The following is a 17,335-nucleotide window of genomic DNA, read 5'->3' as shown; positions in this document are numbered from 1 at the left end:
CACCATGTAGCAAACCTTTTCTGGTTGATAGTTTTCAGGCCCTCAACTTCTCATTGAGCATTCAACATCCAACCCACCAGATTGAGGGAGAAAAGATTTGGGTAAACCAGACATCCCTCTTCTGGAGTTATTAAGTATGGATCTGACCCAAGAGGAATCAGAGGATGGCTAGAGAGCTGAACGAGATATGCAAACTAGAGACTTCTGGGCCATGCTGGAGCTATCAGGATTAGAAGGGCCTTGTACTTCAGGATGTACGCTCTGGATCTAAAGGAGCAGTTCATCCTTTTCTCCTGTTTTAGCTGAATTTTCATTTCTTTTTTTGCATTTTAAGCATAGTGGGTGCCCCAGGGTTATTTCCCCTTCTGAATCAAATTAATGGCTCGTTCTTCCCCAAAGGGATAGGAGAAAAGCCACCAGTCACAGCAAAAAAAAATATGCAGCTGAAATATATTTGGTCTAGTTGCAGTCATTTTGAAGACAGAATGTGTCAATAAGTAAATCAGAGTTCAGGAAGGTAAGCTTCTTTTGTTTTATTAAAGCAGCAGTCTCACAGAAAATTAAACTTTACTAAATTTGCGTGAGGCAGTCAGTGATGTTTTACCTCGAGTAGTACTATATTGGCCAAATTATAAGAGGTTTTGAGTTTCTTCTCTGTTGTGCATGTGAAAAAACCTCATCTTATAATTCAACTAACTTACCAGCATGGGAGCCCCCAACCACAAAGAGTGACAGTGCTCACAGCACGGTTGACCAGTTGCAGGGGACCTGATAATCTGAACCCTGCCACTTTTGGGGCTGCCTCTGCCTCAGCTGCACGTGTCTCTCACAAGCCCAGCCACCTCTGCCACTCTGAGCCTTGAACTAGATCTGTGAATCCCAGGCTCCACTGCACCATGTCCTAGGCTAGATTAGTGCCCCTCACTCTCAGGGGGGGTCACTTACTACTGGGACTTAGTTGAAAATTGGGGTATAGCCAGTGCAACAGAAGTAGGGGCTCGGGAGGCAGGTAAGGAAAGTGCTGCAAGTGCTACTGTACTGATCTGCATATAAAAAACGGATTCATCTTGTACTCAGGTCAGTACAATACTATGACCAATTCTTTTATTACCAAGTCTCTCAGAATTAGTACAGCTCTCCAATTTCTCCTTTTACGATGTGAAAACATCATCAGCCTTACAATGAGGAGGACAGAGGTATGGGGAAATTACAGAAAACCTGAGTAGAAAAAGAAAGCCGAGCATGTCCAAGCAGGACAACCAAAATGGTCTTAGTTTAATAAAGGGGGGGAAACACAATGCAGAAATTACCTTTTCGGCAAGGAGAACTTATTCCAAGAATCTGAGCTGGAAGTGGAGCAGTTCAGTACACCGGCACTTGTCCCTGCCCCCTCCCCCCAGCAGGTCAATTCTGCATTCCCTACCCCGACTCCCCATCCCGCCAACCTACTCGGCACTCTTCGGCTTCTCACCAACAGGAAAGAGGATGTCGTTTCAACACGCAAGCCCCCTTTGCTGCTTGAGCATGAGGCAAGACCATGGTTAATCACGAAACCTGCCGGAACCAGTATGTGCCAGGGGAGAGTCGACATTTAAGCAGTGCCTCTCTGCCACTACTGGATGGAGGAGGAGAGAAAAATTCAGAGAGCTTGAAGAGAGATGAAGAATGGAGAAGGGAATTAAAAGCTCCAATACATGCAAAGGAGGGCCAGAAGGGTGAAAGAGCAAGAAACTGGAGGGGACTCCCCCCCATATACCATTCAACCCTCGGAAAGTGTTAGTCTTCTAGTAGACGTGTTTCTTGGACGCACTGTTGCTCTAAAACATGGGGGTAAAAAGAATTTTTGCAGAGCCAGACAGGGCTGCTGGGCAGAAAAGTCTAAACTAGAGTCTTCTATTTAGCAGCATGGAACAAACATTTCAAGATTTAGAATATTTACTGGGACTCCCACTGCTTAGCAGTTTTCATCCATTCGACATTTATCTACAAGCTAAATCAGTCACAATGAAACAGATAAGAAGCAACACGTTCTCCCTCTTTGCAGCTGAAGGTCTCAAGGGTGCCTCAGCTTTATATAACACACTACTATAAACTGCATTTTCCACACATATCTCAGTATGAAATAAGAACCAAACAGTTTTGATTTACTAAATTCTCCACTCAGCTCAGGTTAGATAAGTTATCAAAAAGCTTTTTACCTGGAGAGCAAGAAGGAATCGGAGGGCATGTGGGGGGTGGGGGAGAAGGGTTACCCTCATCTTTCCTAACCACAAGGTCTGGTCTCCAGGGTGTTGGAACCAGGAATGGCTTAGGTAAGAGGTCAGATAACCTGGACTAACATAAGAACACACAGGCAGAGACCAAAGCCCTAGGAGGAATGGATTAAAAAAATAAATCTCTGAAACCAGATCCTCCCAGCAAAATGGACTGATTGCAGGAGCAGTAAAAAAAAGGGTTGTTAGAAACAAGGAGGCTGTTCCCAGCAACTTGAAGATTGCCAACTTCTTCCTGCTTTCTGACTCTGGACTTGATCTGCCTGTCTGCAGCCTTACCTTCCCCCTGCACCTACCCACCTTAGTTTGCAACTAGAACTAGTCGTTCCCCTATTGCCAAGATCAAAGCTAACCTGTGTGTCTGTTATCCAGTATATCCTGGTCAATGCCTAGAAATAGCACCCACCTGACCTTAGAGACCTCGCAAGTACATCCTGCACGAGATCTGACAGCAGCTATGAAAGCAAATACATGGGGAAGCCATGCACACCTCGAGACCTGGGTTCATAGGGGTTGATTTACTGGTCTCACGCCACCCATGCAGGACTAACACCAATAATTCAACAAAATGTCATCTACGAGCACTGTTCTGCTTCTGCTGAAATCATTCACATGCAAAACCAATCAGCACGCCTTTAAACTTCACAGTTGAGAGCTACATAAACACACTCTACACAAATGCAGCTTTCCAACACGTCATTTAACGAGTCTCAACAGCCCTGCTTGACACTACTGACAGGGTCACATGTGAGAAAAAGCTTCATGTTTTTAGATTCCACCCAGCAGATGTTGCTAATATAGCAATTCATGGCATCCACCTACTGAAGGACTGGATGAGCCAATGGCACAAGCTCCACTACTGAGGTGTGGGATTTCGAAATGGGTTTACCAGCAAATTGGTTTTCTAACAGGGACATAGTCGGGGGTCGGTATGATGGTACAACAAAATTTTGAAAAGTTTTATTTTAGCAGGGTTTTTTGATTGTTTTTTTTAATTTTGACAATTTCAGTCTTTGCTTGCATTTGTTTTGATACCGATTTGAAGGAATTGAAGCTCTGATGCATGTCACAACAAATCTGTTTACAGCTTTACAGTCACTGGAGCTGAACAGGTCCAACGACCTCGCTGTTTCAGTTTTCAAATCTCTTTCTTGCTGCACCAAGGATGAAGACAAAACAACCACTCTCATTTTACCAAACCAGGACATTAGGGATACTTTTTTTGAGAACGTGAAAGATGTCTTTTGAAAGATTGAAAAGAAGAAAAAAAAAAGTGTTCTTCAAAGAAACGTGTGTTATGACATCTGATAGACAAGGATGCAACTCCCTAAGGCACATGCTGAAGGCTCTGTAGTTTATGGCCAAGGAGTGCAAGGACATCCTTCCAGCCTCTGCAAGTCTAAGCACTGGACTATGTAAACTCCGTTTGTGCCTTGTCATAAAATGCAATCTCTTGCATGACAAAAGCAGTGGCTTAATATAAAGGGACAAATATCTCCTCACTCGCTAAAAATCTGAAAACAGCAATAGTACATATTTAAATAAAAATGAAATCAAAGAATAAATGTTGCTAAAAAAATTTTTTAGAAAGTAGAACATATAAAATATTTTATCCTAACATTTGCCTTGGATATTATTTATCCAGGAAATCAGGGCTTATGAGTAACTCACAGAAAAGAAACCCTATTGCGGCTCTCAGATCTGTCTCAAGCCGCCTTCAAAAGCAGCTGTGCCTACTAGAGACAGAGCTAAAATAGTCAATACGGCTTTACTTGCCCCCATAAAGGAACTTTTCTTTATTTTTTCTGATTTTTAAATTTGTGTTATAATTTAAATTGGTGAACAAGAAGGCATTACAAATGCAAAGCAAAATTCTCAGCAACTCAATGCCCAGTTACAGTAATACTTTCCACCCCCCATCAGAACAAAAGAAACAAGTGGCAACACCAAGCAGAACAAACTTGCAATTGTAGATCCCACGCAAGTCTAATGCTTTTCTAACCAGGACTTATAAAAGGTCCCCAAATGTGAAACTCTGAAAGAGCATCCTTCTTAAATCGCAGTGAATTTCCCCAATGGATAGCCGCAAACCATTGGCACACCAAAGGATAGATTTAAAAAAAAAATACACGCACTACCCAGTGCATGCACATGGACGCACGATTTTATAACCTGCGCCCGCACGTTATAAAATCTGGGCCGGCGGGGGGGAGAATTGCCCAGTTTACACGTGGCAACGAGATTGGAGTGGACTGGGAGGGAACTTTCCTAACCCCCTACCTACCATCCCTCCCTCTTCCCCAACCCCTTTGAAGGCCCTACCCTTTGTTATTTTATTTCGGAAGTTACGCCTGCATCCTGCCGGCACAGCGGCCTCCAGCTCCTCCCCGTCCATGGGATTGCTCCTCGATAGAGGCCTGGCTCTTGTGCGCGTAACGAAGGTTACGCCCGCGGCTGGGCCTCTTCTAAAATGCACACAAGGCCCAGCCACGCACATAACCCCCGTTTTCCTCGCGCAGGGGATTTAAAAACAGTTATCTGCAAGTATATGGAGAGTAATAGATTTTTTTCCAGACAGCTGCTAATGAACATCTGGCAGCAATAAGAATCTGCAAGAGTAGATGTTGCAGTAGCTTCAAATATCCTTAAAGGCCATAAATGTGTTTTAAAATATACCATTACTGTTCTCATACATCTCAGATCCACTAAAATCTGAAGCTGCCTGTAATATTTCTGTCTCAGTTTTTGCAAAACAATTTACAGCATCCCTGGACCACTCCACCTCATATCCTTGCTGTTCACCAGTGCCAACTTACATTCCACAATGCAAAAAAAGACATGGCTACAAACTGAAGAAACTCAAGATGTGCTCTGACAAGTCACATTCAAAACGGATCCTCAATTATTATTAAGGCTGCTTTGGTGTTAGTTCCTAGAGACATGGGAGCAAAAGGATTGGCTGGATTACCCAGAGGGGTAGAAAATTACCATTGGCCTCACTTAAGTTTGATGAAAACCGCGTGAGCAAGCATTTACAAAAACAGCAAACACAAAAAGTTAACTGAAATGAAGTCTTCCAAAATTTTATAAGCACCTTAGTTTTCAAATGCTAAAGACTAAGATAGATTTAAAACTGAGTGACTGACTTTTTTTTTTTTGTTTTAAACCTGTCCAAAAAGCAAGAAAACAGTGGAAAGGCGTAAAATTCAAATCTCATGGACAAGAAACGAATGAAAAGCAAGGCCATTAGTGATGAAAACTAGGATGCAATCTCTAGGACTCAGGAGCCTGCATTCAGAAGGGACGAAGACTAGAACTGGAAACTCCCACATAACCTAGGGAGGGGCAAGACATGCATTCTTAGCACCAGTCATGTGCCAACTCTCATCACTCCAGCTGTTAATGAAAAGACATCAGCTGTGCAGCTCCAACAGGAAAGGGAAGCTAGAGCACTTACAAAGATTGAGAACCTCAATGTGTGTTTCTTTATAGCATATATTCAATATAGCTGCAACAGGTAATGCACCAAGGCTGAGCAGCAATAATGGAACATTTACCAGTGACCAGGAACGTACCATTGGAGAGCCAGATAGAGCTCTAATACACTACACTAACCTTCACCTTATGAAATAAAGTGAATCATGAGCCAACTTATAAGACTATTGGATCTTTGTCTCTGTCTTGTGTTGTCATACAAACACAGCATAATGGTTTTACGCAAGCTGTATTCATTTTTCCAAACACTGGTCCTTACTGAAGACTATGAATAGATTGTACTTAGCCCTCCTTCCTGATGCGTACACACACACACAGAGAAAAAGCCTCCCCAAAGTAAAAACAAAAAAGAAAATGTCATCTTACCATCAGCTTTGGTGAAGAATTCTGTCCTGAAGTAATCTAAAAAGAGAAATAATAAAATTAAGTAGATTTTAAATCTTTTTCCTTAAAGTACTGTGCATACAATCCTGAAATCACCTCAAAATTATTCAAAATATGGTGCCTTCTAAACTTTAAATGTATGCACGGGTTGCCCCTTCCCACCTAAATAAATATCAAGAGCAGATTATAGAACGGAAAGTGCACATTGCTTGCTGCCCCTTCTCTGGAAAGCTATGATTCAATAGCCAGCTGAGTCATACCATGCCTGATGCCAACGGGCAAGTGTACAACAGAAATCACTTGCCCAAAAAAAAAAAAAAAAAAAGGTGTGTGAACTCTTGGATGGTAGAAGCCAGGGAATTTGTTTCTTTTGCTTTTTTTTGCTCTTTCCTTGCTTCCCCACTCTCTGCAGCCTCTCCCCATCATCCAGCCAGCCACCCTTCCCCTACCATGTTACACCACTTCTATGAAGAGTGCCAGCAGGAGGCAGTCCTGGGTCACAGTGCTGCCCCTGAAGCTCCGGCCCAGTCATACTGAGACTCTTCTCAGGCCCAAATTAGCAATGTCGTCTTCTTGGGCATGCAGCAATACTAAGCACTAAATATTAGGCATATAAAACCTCCCCCCCCCCCCCCCGAGCATAAATTACTAATTTTGTACAGTGCAGCCTATAATTTTCCTTACACTAACTGAGTAGAAATCCTTTATGAGCAAGACTCTAAGGAACCTAATAAATTGCTTTGCTATAAGCACCAATCAGGAAACATAACACTCTCTCTTGGGGTTATCAAGGACAGGATTAGCCAGTTCTGGTTCTGCCCTATCCTAAATTTGAAGTTGGGAATCTTGCTATTCCTCAAGAAAAAAAAACCACTGCCAGTGTATGCACGTCCCGGGATGACACCAGGACCGGCTCAGCCTGTCCCACTTGGCTTCGAGACCTCAGCTTTGCAGATTTTTGCTTCTGTGGTTTCTTGCAAGCTACCCTCATCTGAGCCATCAAAAATAAATAAATAAAAGGTTTTGTAGGGGTTCTGTGTGATCATTCTGCATTCTGGAGAAGCCCATTTCAGTTTAGGGCATCCCATCCCAGTTACAATGACAGCAGGCTTGAACTTGACTGGGTTTTGGTAGTTTTATAAGCTTTGGAGTACATAGAGGGGCAGATTTTAAGAGCCCTGCTCGCCTAAATCCGCCCAAATCCGGGTGGATTTAGGCGAGCAGGGCCCTGCGTGCCGGTGCGCCTATGTTCAATAGGCGCACCGGCGCACGCAGACCCCGGGACTCGCATAAGTCCCAGGGTTTGGCGAGGGGGGTGTGCCCGAGCCGCGCGGCGTTTAGGGGGCGTGTCGGCAGCGTTTTGGGGTTGGGCCCGGGGGCGTGGTTACAGCCTGGGGCGGTCCGGGGCGTGGCCGCGCCCTCCGGACCGGTCTCGTCCCTGCGCTCTAGCGGCCCGCTGGCGCGCGGGGATTTACGCCTCCCTCTGGGAGGCGTAAATCCCCCGACAAAGGTAAGGAGGGGGTTTAGACAGGGCCGGGCGGGTGGGTTAGGTAGAGGAAGGTGAGGGGAAGGTGAGGGGAGGGCGTTAGAGGATTCCCTCCGAGGCCGCTCCGAAATTGGAGCGGCCTCGGAGGGAATGGGGGTAGGCTGCGCGGCTTGGCGCGCGCCAGCTATACAGAATAGATAGCCTTGCGCGCGCCGATCCAGGATTTTAGCGGATACGCGCGTATCTACTAAAATCCCGCGTACTTTTGCTTGTGCCTGATGCGCCAGCAAAAGTACGCCTATTCGCGCGGTCTGAAAATCTACCCCAGAGTGTGCATTAAATAAGCATTTCCTTTTAGAGGTTACCACTGAGGTCAAAATTTCACACTCATCCCTTTATTTTTTTTCTGCTTTAGTAATTTCAACAACAGAAATAGAAAACATAACCAAGCACTTTGCAGAAGTATCAGAACTCCACTCACTTCCAGGCCTTTATGTTAAAAAGAGGTGTGTTTCTATAGCACCTCTCTTTAAACTACCACTATAGCCCCTGGAACAGAAGGAGCAGTTTCTTTTAGAGTTAGGTTCTATCATTTGTAATTCGATGTTGTTCTTTGATGTAGAAGCAGCAACTAATTTAAGATTTACAACATTTCTTTTTCCCATGCAGAATTGTTGGTATATACACATAAATATCTACACACACACACACACACATACCCACAGTACCTATAAGAAAGTTATCTCTAGAACATATACTTCCTAGTGAGGTAGTGATAGGAAAGAGAAAGTGAAGAACATGCAATATGTTTGGGCACATTGGTGGCAGATGTGCCCAGCAACTTACCTAGCTGATACGGATATCTGGTATCCGATAGCTAACACAGGAATTTGAAAAACAAAATCCTGCAGATTTTGGTTGAGAGGGGCATGGGCATACAATTCAGACCATATCACAGCTTTAATCTAGCAATTGGTACAAAGAAGGGCAGTATGAAACCTACTCTGAACCCAGGAATACAATTTTTTAAAAAAGCACCCACAAAAGCACGAACCGTGAGTGCTCAATAAAGGTCAAGAGTTCAGTGTCTTTGCTAGGCTCCACAGCAGTGGCTTTAAACTACAAGGGGTACAGATCATTCTGGTAATAAAACACCAGATTTAAAAGAATAATACACCCCCCCCCTCAAAAAAAAAAACAAAAAATAAACAAACAGGTACTTGTGTTTACACCACAAACAAAAGTAGCTAAATTTTCTCTTTGTGGCTGGGCCAGCACTGCAAAGGGTCAATGCACGATGAGCTCAACCCTCAGAGGCGGCAAAGCAACCACTCTACTTAATTCCCACAGATTACACAGAGAACCAACAACTGAATCCCAACGCAACGCCCAACCAGACAGTCCTTGCTGGATTTAGGGAAACCGTCCTTTTTGAACTGGCAGGTGGCTCAAGTTCTTTGATTAGAGGCTTTGCGTGACCATGACATTATATTCCTTACCTTGTGCTGCTCCATGAACTCTCGCTGCTTCCGTGCTCCTTCGTGTCGCCACAGCTTTAAGCTAACGATGGCACTAATGAGATACACAATCATTAAGACAAACAAAAAGATAATAGCAGCTGTCTGTCCACCTTCAATGCGGCAAAAGGATGCATTCAGAGGTGTATTAAATAACGGGTAGTAGCAGAGGCCACCTCGGTTTGCATCATTTACATAGACTATGGCAGCAGCCAAGTACAAAATGAATAATGCCAGATTTATGCCAAATTCCGTTAAAGGCCACCAGCTGGAGTCTAGAAGGATAGTCCGATAGTACATGGACATGCCAAGGACAAGGAGAATCACAGTCACTACCCAGGCCAACCCAGCGATCACCAATACAAATGGCGTTTTAGGTCCACTATAATAGTATCCGCCGTACATGCTGTTGGCTCCATAACTATACGGTTGTGAATATCCATACATGTTGTACCATTCATTGTCTTTATGGATGTAAGTGGTAACACAGGCAAAAACTGCTGCACCCAAAAGCAGCTCCACTATGCACAGAATTCTTAGCAAGCCTGCCCAGGACTTCATGTAGGAGTATCTCATATTGTATTCTTCTACTCGCTCACTGTAGGTTTTCACCGTCTGAGCATGATGTCCAAGAGATCCTAAAGAGTCTTCAGGAAGCATGGCTTCGGTTTCTTTCCGTGAATTGTAGCTCCCTCCGGACCCACCGTACGGATCCTTGTAGGAACTTGGCGCTGACCTTTGGTCTTGGGTGGAACCCTGTCCTTTCTGTAATGGAACAGCATGCCCTGGAGAGGGAGGCGGAGAACACTCGACACCGTCAGAAATGTAATTTATGTCCGACATGGGCCTGTCCCACTGTTCCTCTCTTTTTCCCTTGAAGAAGTTCTTCCAGGAATCGGGAATAAATCGCCTTACCGGTCTGAGGTCAAGAGCTGTGGCGGGCTCCTCACCATCGCTGGGATAAAAGTCATGGCCGAATGGAGGCTGCAGTGGCAGGGGTGGTGGCGGCAACGGGTCCCCACTTCCAGCCAGCTCGCAGTCTTTCAGACTCTGAAGAGTCCGTCCCGTCTCCTCCGGAATGGAAGAATCCACAGGAACCTCGTCATACTGGGCAGGTCTTTGCTGTTGCCGTGCTGCCCTTGACCCCCGCCCTGATGAACCACCTCCAGACATCTATCCAAGAAAAAAAAAAAAAAAAAAAAAGAATAGCAGCTTATTAGATCTCTTAGCAATTCCAAACACTCCTCAAGTTTTGCTTATAGGAAACAAAATTGCCAGTCTGTGATGGGTATATATATCCAAAAAGCTCTCTCTCTTTTTGGAGCTAGCATGAGAATTCTTTTTTCAGCATTAGAGAAAACAGAATTTTCTTAACTAGTTAAGGCCCACACAACTTTCTGGTTGCATCTTTCAGCACCAACCACACAGTAGTTCTTTCTACTTCCCAAAACAAAGCTTGCAGTTTTCCGAACAGAATTAAGAGTTATGATTTCTCTGCAAAACTGCAGTGTCAAAAGCCTCTTTCAAAGTTGCTATGTTAAAATCATCATTAGCAACATCTTTAGATTTCTTTATTTATAAAGCATTTGATATTCCACCTTTTCCAAGCTAGTCTCAAAGAGGATTGCAATCAAATTTAAATAAATTCCAATTAAAGTTGTGTCATTATTTACAATCAACAGGAAGCTAATTCAGCTGGCAAACGATTAAGATTCCCGTTTTCATTCTGATTTGTATAGCTTATGCCAGAGAAACCCAGAAATATTGTAAAAAGTGATTGTAAACATGCAGATTGCAAAGTGACCTCAGAGATAGCTCAAAGGTTTTCTTCTCAATGATTTTTTTTTATTTTTTCTGAAGCTGTGCTGACCCTAATCGAAACCCCCAGGCTGATGTCACACTTGAAAGAAACAGCACGGGTTCCCATTCCCAATTTGATTTTTAATTCCAGAGTTCAAAATTGATTCATCCATACGTCCAAGCACTTTACCCACTTTCAAAATCCCAGCCTTGAGAAATCAGATAATAGAAGTCGGTAGGCAAGTCATGTTGTTCTGAAAAGGTTGTCTTGTACGGAAAACTTCTGCCAAGGCCTGCCAATGCAAAAAAAAAACAAACACAAAACAAAAACACAAGATCTGTGCTCAGAATAGAAGAGAATCCATAGAACTTACTGCAGTTCAAGGCATTTTGAGGGAGGATAACTGCTCTCCTATGCATCATCTTGGTTACTAGAAAACACGAGTTAAAACTACACTGAAAAGCCAGCATAACAACAATTTATTTCCCCATCAATAGCAGAATCTACTCTTTGCTTTTTCTTGTTAGCCCTAGCCACCAGTTTCAATGTGCCTTGTGCCTACAGAGCCTGCAAAAGTCACTCAAGATTTCACAATTAAAGATTTAATCATCAGAAAGCCAGGCCAGCCCAGTAGCTCAGTGGAAGATCTGGATTTAATTCCAGGGCCTGGCTTCTGCTCCCTGGGCTGAACAGGGCTGGGGATATTGTGGTAAAATTATTCTTAGCCAGAGGAGGGAAAGTCTCAGTGACCCATTGGTTGAACTTAAGAGTTCCAGAAGGAGCCAAAGTCTGTGGACTCTGGTCAAGAGCAAAACTTTACAGATGTGCATATTCACAGAAACAAATCAAGACTGTAACCTAAAATATAATACATGAAAATGTACTGTTATTGTCTAACACTACAGTGGAGTAAAAACTGATCCAGCAGCTTTTTAAAATATTTATTTATTTATTTTTAGATTTTTATATACCGGTGTTCCTATATGAAATAAAGATCACATCGGTTTACATTGAAACAGAACATGAAAATTGCCAAAAGGCATTACATAGAACAAGGTTATGAAACTTGGAACAGTGTACATAAGTTCAAAATTTAACAATAACGTTGTAACATTGATGACCAAAAGATAGAGGAGGAAAAAAAAAAAAAAAAAAAAAGACTTAAACAATTAAGTTGACAGGTCTTATTGAGCATAAAAATTATAACGTATAAGTGAGAAAGTCTCAAGTGTCCTGCAGCAAGAGATTAGATACCGAAGTAGGTAGTGGTATGGAAAATGGGAGTTTGTGAAGAAGATATGTTCTTGCTGGTTGGAGGGGAAAAAATGATGATCATGGTCCTGGAAAAGCTTGGCTAAAGAGCCAGGTTTTAAGTTTTTTTTTGAATGAAGAGTGGCAGAACTCAAGCCGAATGTCTGGTGGGAGCGCATTCCATTGAATGGGGCCTGCTGTAGATATGGCACGTTTATGATATTACTGTAAGTGAACATTTTAATCATTTTAATCATCTAACCCAGAAGACTGTTTGGAAAACATTATAAAACTCGGGTCTACTACAGATTTTGAATGTGGCCCTGCAACAGCAGGAACTTACTGCATAGAAGTCAGTCCTGCAGCAACATTAGAAACCTACTTTCATCACCACAATATCACTGGACTGAGTTAAAAGTACCACATCAGAAAGTATATATAAAAGGGCAGATTAATAAAGCACAGTTTCCAAAATCACAACTTCTTCTATAAGTGAAGAGAGTGTTCACGAACAACATGCTAAACAAAATGGTGCTCAAAGCCATCAAATAAGCCACAAAACTCTGGAGAACCAAGTTCTGCATTGATTGCCTGGTGGCTACTTTACATCAGTTTCATATTTCAGATGTGGGAGTTAATTCCTATTTCTCCTCGGCCATCTCCCTCCATGACATCATATGGGCTGACTGCTACATCAGGGAAACCCTCATTATGCACACACAGTCAAGGGGTTTGGACTTGGAGTCACTCCCGTTGGGAATTCTGGGCCCATGTTCTGCTCCTTACGAACCTCCTCTCCCCCCAAAAGAGTCAAGAAAAGCAGGGCTGCCATCCACAGAGGCTGGGTGATGAGCTGTGGTCTCTTACTGTGTCCTGCTCAGATTTGAAGAGCAGAGGCTTGGATTAAAAGTTTTCATTCATGGCTGCTGTGATCTCGCTCATTGTGGAGATCAAACTCAGGCTCTTAAACCTCTTGATATAAAAAGCCATCAGCTGCAAGGAATCTCCATCAAAGCCTGATATATACAAAAAAAGCAGCCAGTCATAGCATAGGCCAGGGGTGGCCAACTCCAGTCCTTGAGAGCGACAAACAGCCCAGGTTTTCAGGATATCCACAATGAATATGCCCTGAGAAGGGCTACCAAAATGATAAGGGGAATGGAACAGCTCCCCTATGAGGAAAGACTAAAGAGGTTAGGACTTTTCAGCTTGGAGAAGAGACGGCTGAGGGGGGATATGATAGAGGTGTTTAAAATCATGAGAGGTCTAGAACGGGTAGATGTGAATCGGTTATTTACTCTTTCGCATAATAGAAAGACTAGGGGGCACTCCATGAAGTTAGCATGTGGCACATTTAAAACTAATCGGAGAAAGTTCTTTTTTTTGTGTGTGTAAATGCTTTTATTGGTAAACAGAGGAAAGCAGTAAATACAATTCTAGCAACAGTAGATAACATTCTCTGCTTCACCATTTAACCTTCACCCTAACTCCCCCCCCCTCCCTCCTCCTTGATATAAGATCTTGCACATAACATAGGTACATCATGAAAAACGTACACAAGACAGGAGAAAATTTAAACACATAGAGTCCATATTGAGTGAAAGAGAATCATATTGGAATGGAGAACTAGTAAGGAGAAACCTTCAAGATAAATTGTTCATGTACAAGGAGCCATACCCCAGGGAACCAATGGTATTAGCAGACCATTGCTAATGCAATGCACTCGCTCTTATTCTCCATCATATAATAGGATAGAAGCCAATATCAATGCTGCATAGGTATTATACCGTTCCATCCGCAAGGCTAGCAGCCCAATCTAGATATGGTTGCCAGATGGACTAGAATTTAGGGATGGTGTGATGTTTCTCTGCCGTCATCCGGTACATTGTACACACAGTGTCCATTTGTGCTAACACCGCTTTCAAAGAAGGACAACGAGGCGCCTTCCATTCTTTGGCTATTACCATCCGAGCTGCAATACATCCCTGAATAAGGAGGGGATGTAACATATCTTGGCCTACTGGTTCAGCGTTATTAAGCAGAGCTACGTCCAAAGTGAGATGTATAGATTGTTTAAGGATGAGGGATATCTGAATTTCAAGCTGCTGCCATAAAGGATGTACGCAATCCCCCGACCACCACATGTGGATATAGGTACCAGTGGCGGTGCATCCTCTCCAGCACAGTCCCGATTGTGAGGGTGTTATTTTGGCTAAACGTTCCGGAGTCAAGTACCAACGATATAGCTGTTTTCTACCAGTGTCACTGAAATAGAAGCTTTGCTGAGTTGTAGATACACTTGTTCCCATTCATTGTCGGAGTAGGTCTGTGGTAAGTCTACAGTCCAAGCTTTGATGTGGGTGGGGGTAAAAATGAGTTTTGCATTTAGTAATTGGTAGATCTTGGTAATCAAACCCCGGATTGAAGAAAAGGTAGAGCAGTACCCTTCGAAAAGAGATTTTCCCTTGCCCAAGCAACTGTTGGGAAGTGCAAAAGTGGCGTATTTGGGAGTATGCTAGATACTTAGTGGGAGGAAGATTATACTACAAACTCACAGTCTCAAACGATAGAATATCGTCTCCCCCCCAAACATGTTCAAATTGGGCGATTCCCCTGTTACGCCACCTTGTAAAAGACTTGTGTCCGAGGCCAATAGGAAAAGAGGTATTATGAAAGAAATGCGAAAGATGGTAACAGGACTTGATTCCTGCAAGACACGCCTTCCACCTTTCCCATAGATCAATCGAATGTTTGGTAGTAGGAAGTAGATTGGTCCAGCAGCTCCATGTTTTCCTGGACTGCAACGCCATAGCTGCAAGCGGCATAGCTGGATGCTGGGCTTGCTCAATGATCGCCCAGTGTTTGATTTCAGTGGTCTGATGCCATATGATTAAAGGTCAAAGCTGTGCTGAAACATAATACCAGAAAAGATTAGGGACACCTAAACCCCCTGTTAGCTTGGTTTGGTATAGGACATATCTATTAACAAGAAAGTTCTTTTTTACTCAAAGCACAATTAATCTCTGGAATTTGTTGCCAGAGGATGTGGTTAGTGCAGTTAGTATAGCTGTGTTTAAAAAAGGATTGGATAAGTTCTTGGAGGAGAAGTCCATCACCTGTTATTAATTAAGTTGACTTAGAAAATAGCCACTGCTATTACTAGCAACGGTAACATGGAATAGACTTAGTTTTTGGGTACTTGCCAGGTTCTTATGGCCTGGATTGGCCACTGTTGGAAACAGGATGCTGGGCTTGATGGACCCTTGGTCTGACCCAGTATGGAAATTTCTTATGAGATAAATTTGATGTGCATACAATGGAGGCAGTGCATGCAATCTCATGCATATTCATTGTGGATGTCCTATTGCTGTTACCATTTCCAGTACCGGCAGAACTTCCTCCCGATGTCAGCGTGATTCCGCATCCGGCACCCCTGTCCCCGTGACCGCCAGCAGCGCGCCTTCGCCCCGCACGGGCTCGGTGTTCTCCGAGGACGTCAGAAAATCATCCCTGACGCTGGAGGCAAGTCTCGCGCCTCGGACACGCCCCCTGACGTCAGACGCCGACCGGCTTCAGTTTGCGCGGGAAGGGATTGATATTTAAGGAGAGCTCCTTCCTGGGCTCATCGCTTCGGCCACAGTGCGTTTGGGGAGTGTTTTTGCTGCTTACCGTGCCTGTTGCTTCAGCTCCTGACCTGGACTGTCTTATTGGATTACTCTGCCTGCTGCCTGCCTACTGGATTTGTTTGCCTTGGTTCCTCTGTCTGCTGCCTGCCCTGACCTGGACTGTCTCATTGGATTACTCTGCCTGCTGCCTGCCTACTGGATTTGTTTACCTTGGTTCCTCTGTCTTCCGCCTGCCCTGACCTGGACTGTCTCATTGGATTACTCTGCCTGCCTACTGGATTTGTTTGCCTGGGTATCTCTGTCTGCTGCCTGCCCTGACCTGGACTGTCCGGCTGGATTACTCTACAGGCCGTATCCTCAGGATTGTCCCTTCTTGGTGTCTGAGAGGGTGACTTCAGTTCCTGTGCTTCCCGGGCTCCAGGTAAGCGGTCTCGACCCAGGTTCCACTTAACCACAGTAACAGTTGGCCGAAGCCATGGAACCAGTCGACTTGGCCGCACTTCAGGCTATTCCCGGGATGGCCAATCGAATTCAGCAACAACAGGGGGTCCTAGATCAAGTCACAGGGGTCTTGGATCACCTGGTTGCCCGAATGGATGCTTTAGCCCATACCCCGGCAATACCCATAACCAGTACCGCAGCGAATCCTACTCCTATTAGGATTCCTCCTCCGCCCCGATTTAACGGAACTGCAACACTTTGTAGAGGATTTATTAACCAGTGTCGAATGCACTTCTCGTTATAACCTGCTTCGTTTCCCAACAATAAAACCAAGACTACATTTATTCTTTCATTGTTGGAAGGACCAGCTCTGGCTTGGGCTTCTCCCCTTTGGGAGAGAGATGATCCTCTCCTCTCTAACCTGGATCGATTCTTAAAGGAATTCCGCCTTATTTTTGACGAACCTGACGTTCGACCTCAGCAGCGAACGATTTACTTCAGATCAAACAAGGTTCTCGATCCGTGGGAGAGTACGCCATCCAGTTCCGGACATTAGCAGCTGAACTCGCTTGGGGAGAGGATAGTTTGCTGGCAATTTTTCGACAGGGCCTTGCGGAGAACATTAAGGATGAACTCGCTGGCAGAGACCCCCCTGAAACCTCGGAGGACTTAATCCGTTTATCTATCCGACTAGATTTACGCTTCCAGGAGAGAACACGAGAGTGAGCTGCTTCCCGAAGGACTTTTCATCTACCTCCAACCTTTCAGCAGCCTATTTCTGTCCCACCTGCCGCAGAAGCTTCGGGAGGGACCGATGAACCGATGCAGATTGACAGGGTTCGACTAACATCCGAAGAACGCCACAGAAGGAGAGTCAAGAATCTCTGTTTATATTGTGCTGGGGCAGGGCATTTCGTCAATAAATGTCCCAACAAGGCGGGAAACTCCCGGACCTAGGATGGGTGGGAGAGGCCTCCCTGGGTCCCACCATTTCCTCTCCTCAACTACTACTTCCAGTTACCCTTTGGCTAAAGGAGGAAGTTCATTCATTTCAGGCCTTC

General features: G+C 44.2%; 1 protein-coding gene across 12 annotated transcripts in view; it reads right to left on the bottom strand.

Moving 5' to 3' along the window:
* MARVELD2 (MARVEL domain containing 2) overlaps window positions 1-17,335 on the bottom strand; it is a 48,893-nt gene that overhangs the window by 19,737 nt on the left and 11,821 nt on the right. For 5 of the 12 annotated variants that reach the window (XM_029574367.1, XM_029574403.1, XM_029574349.1 and 2 more), the window contains 3 exons: window positions 11,150-11,248; window positions 9,138-10,328; window positions 6,135-6,170 (listed from right to left, as the gene is read on the bottom strand). In XM_029574367.1, the coding sequence (XP_029430227.1) occupies window positions 6,135-6,170; window positions 9,138-10,328 (1,227 nt within the window). In that variant the 5' untranslated portion in view covers window positions 11,150-11,248. Of the gene's footprint in view, window positions 1-6,134; window positions 6,171-9,137; window positions 10,329-11,149; window positions 11,249-11,329; window positions 11,387-17,335 lie in introns of all 12 variants that reach the window. The other 7 variants (XM_029574441.1, XM_029574358.1, XM_029574339.1 and 4 more) reach the window with 2 other exon arrangements.

Source organism: Rhinatrema bivittatum, chromosome 1 (assembly GCF_901001135.1).
Source record: "Rhinatrema bivittatum chromosome 1, aRhiBiv1.1, whole genome shotgun sequence".
NCBI classification, from domain to species: domain Eukaryota; kingdom Metazoa; phylum Chordata; class Amphibia; order Gymnophiona; family Rhinatrematidae; genus Rhinatrema; species Rhinatrema bivittatum.
Note: the sequence above shows the minus strand (reverse complement) of the source record. Positions and strands in the feature narration are given on the sequence as shown.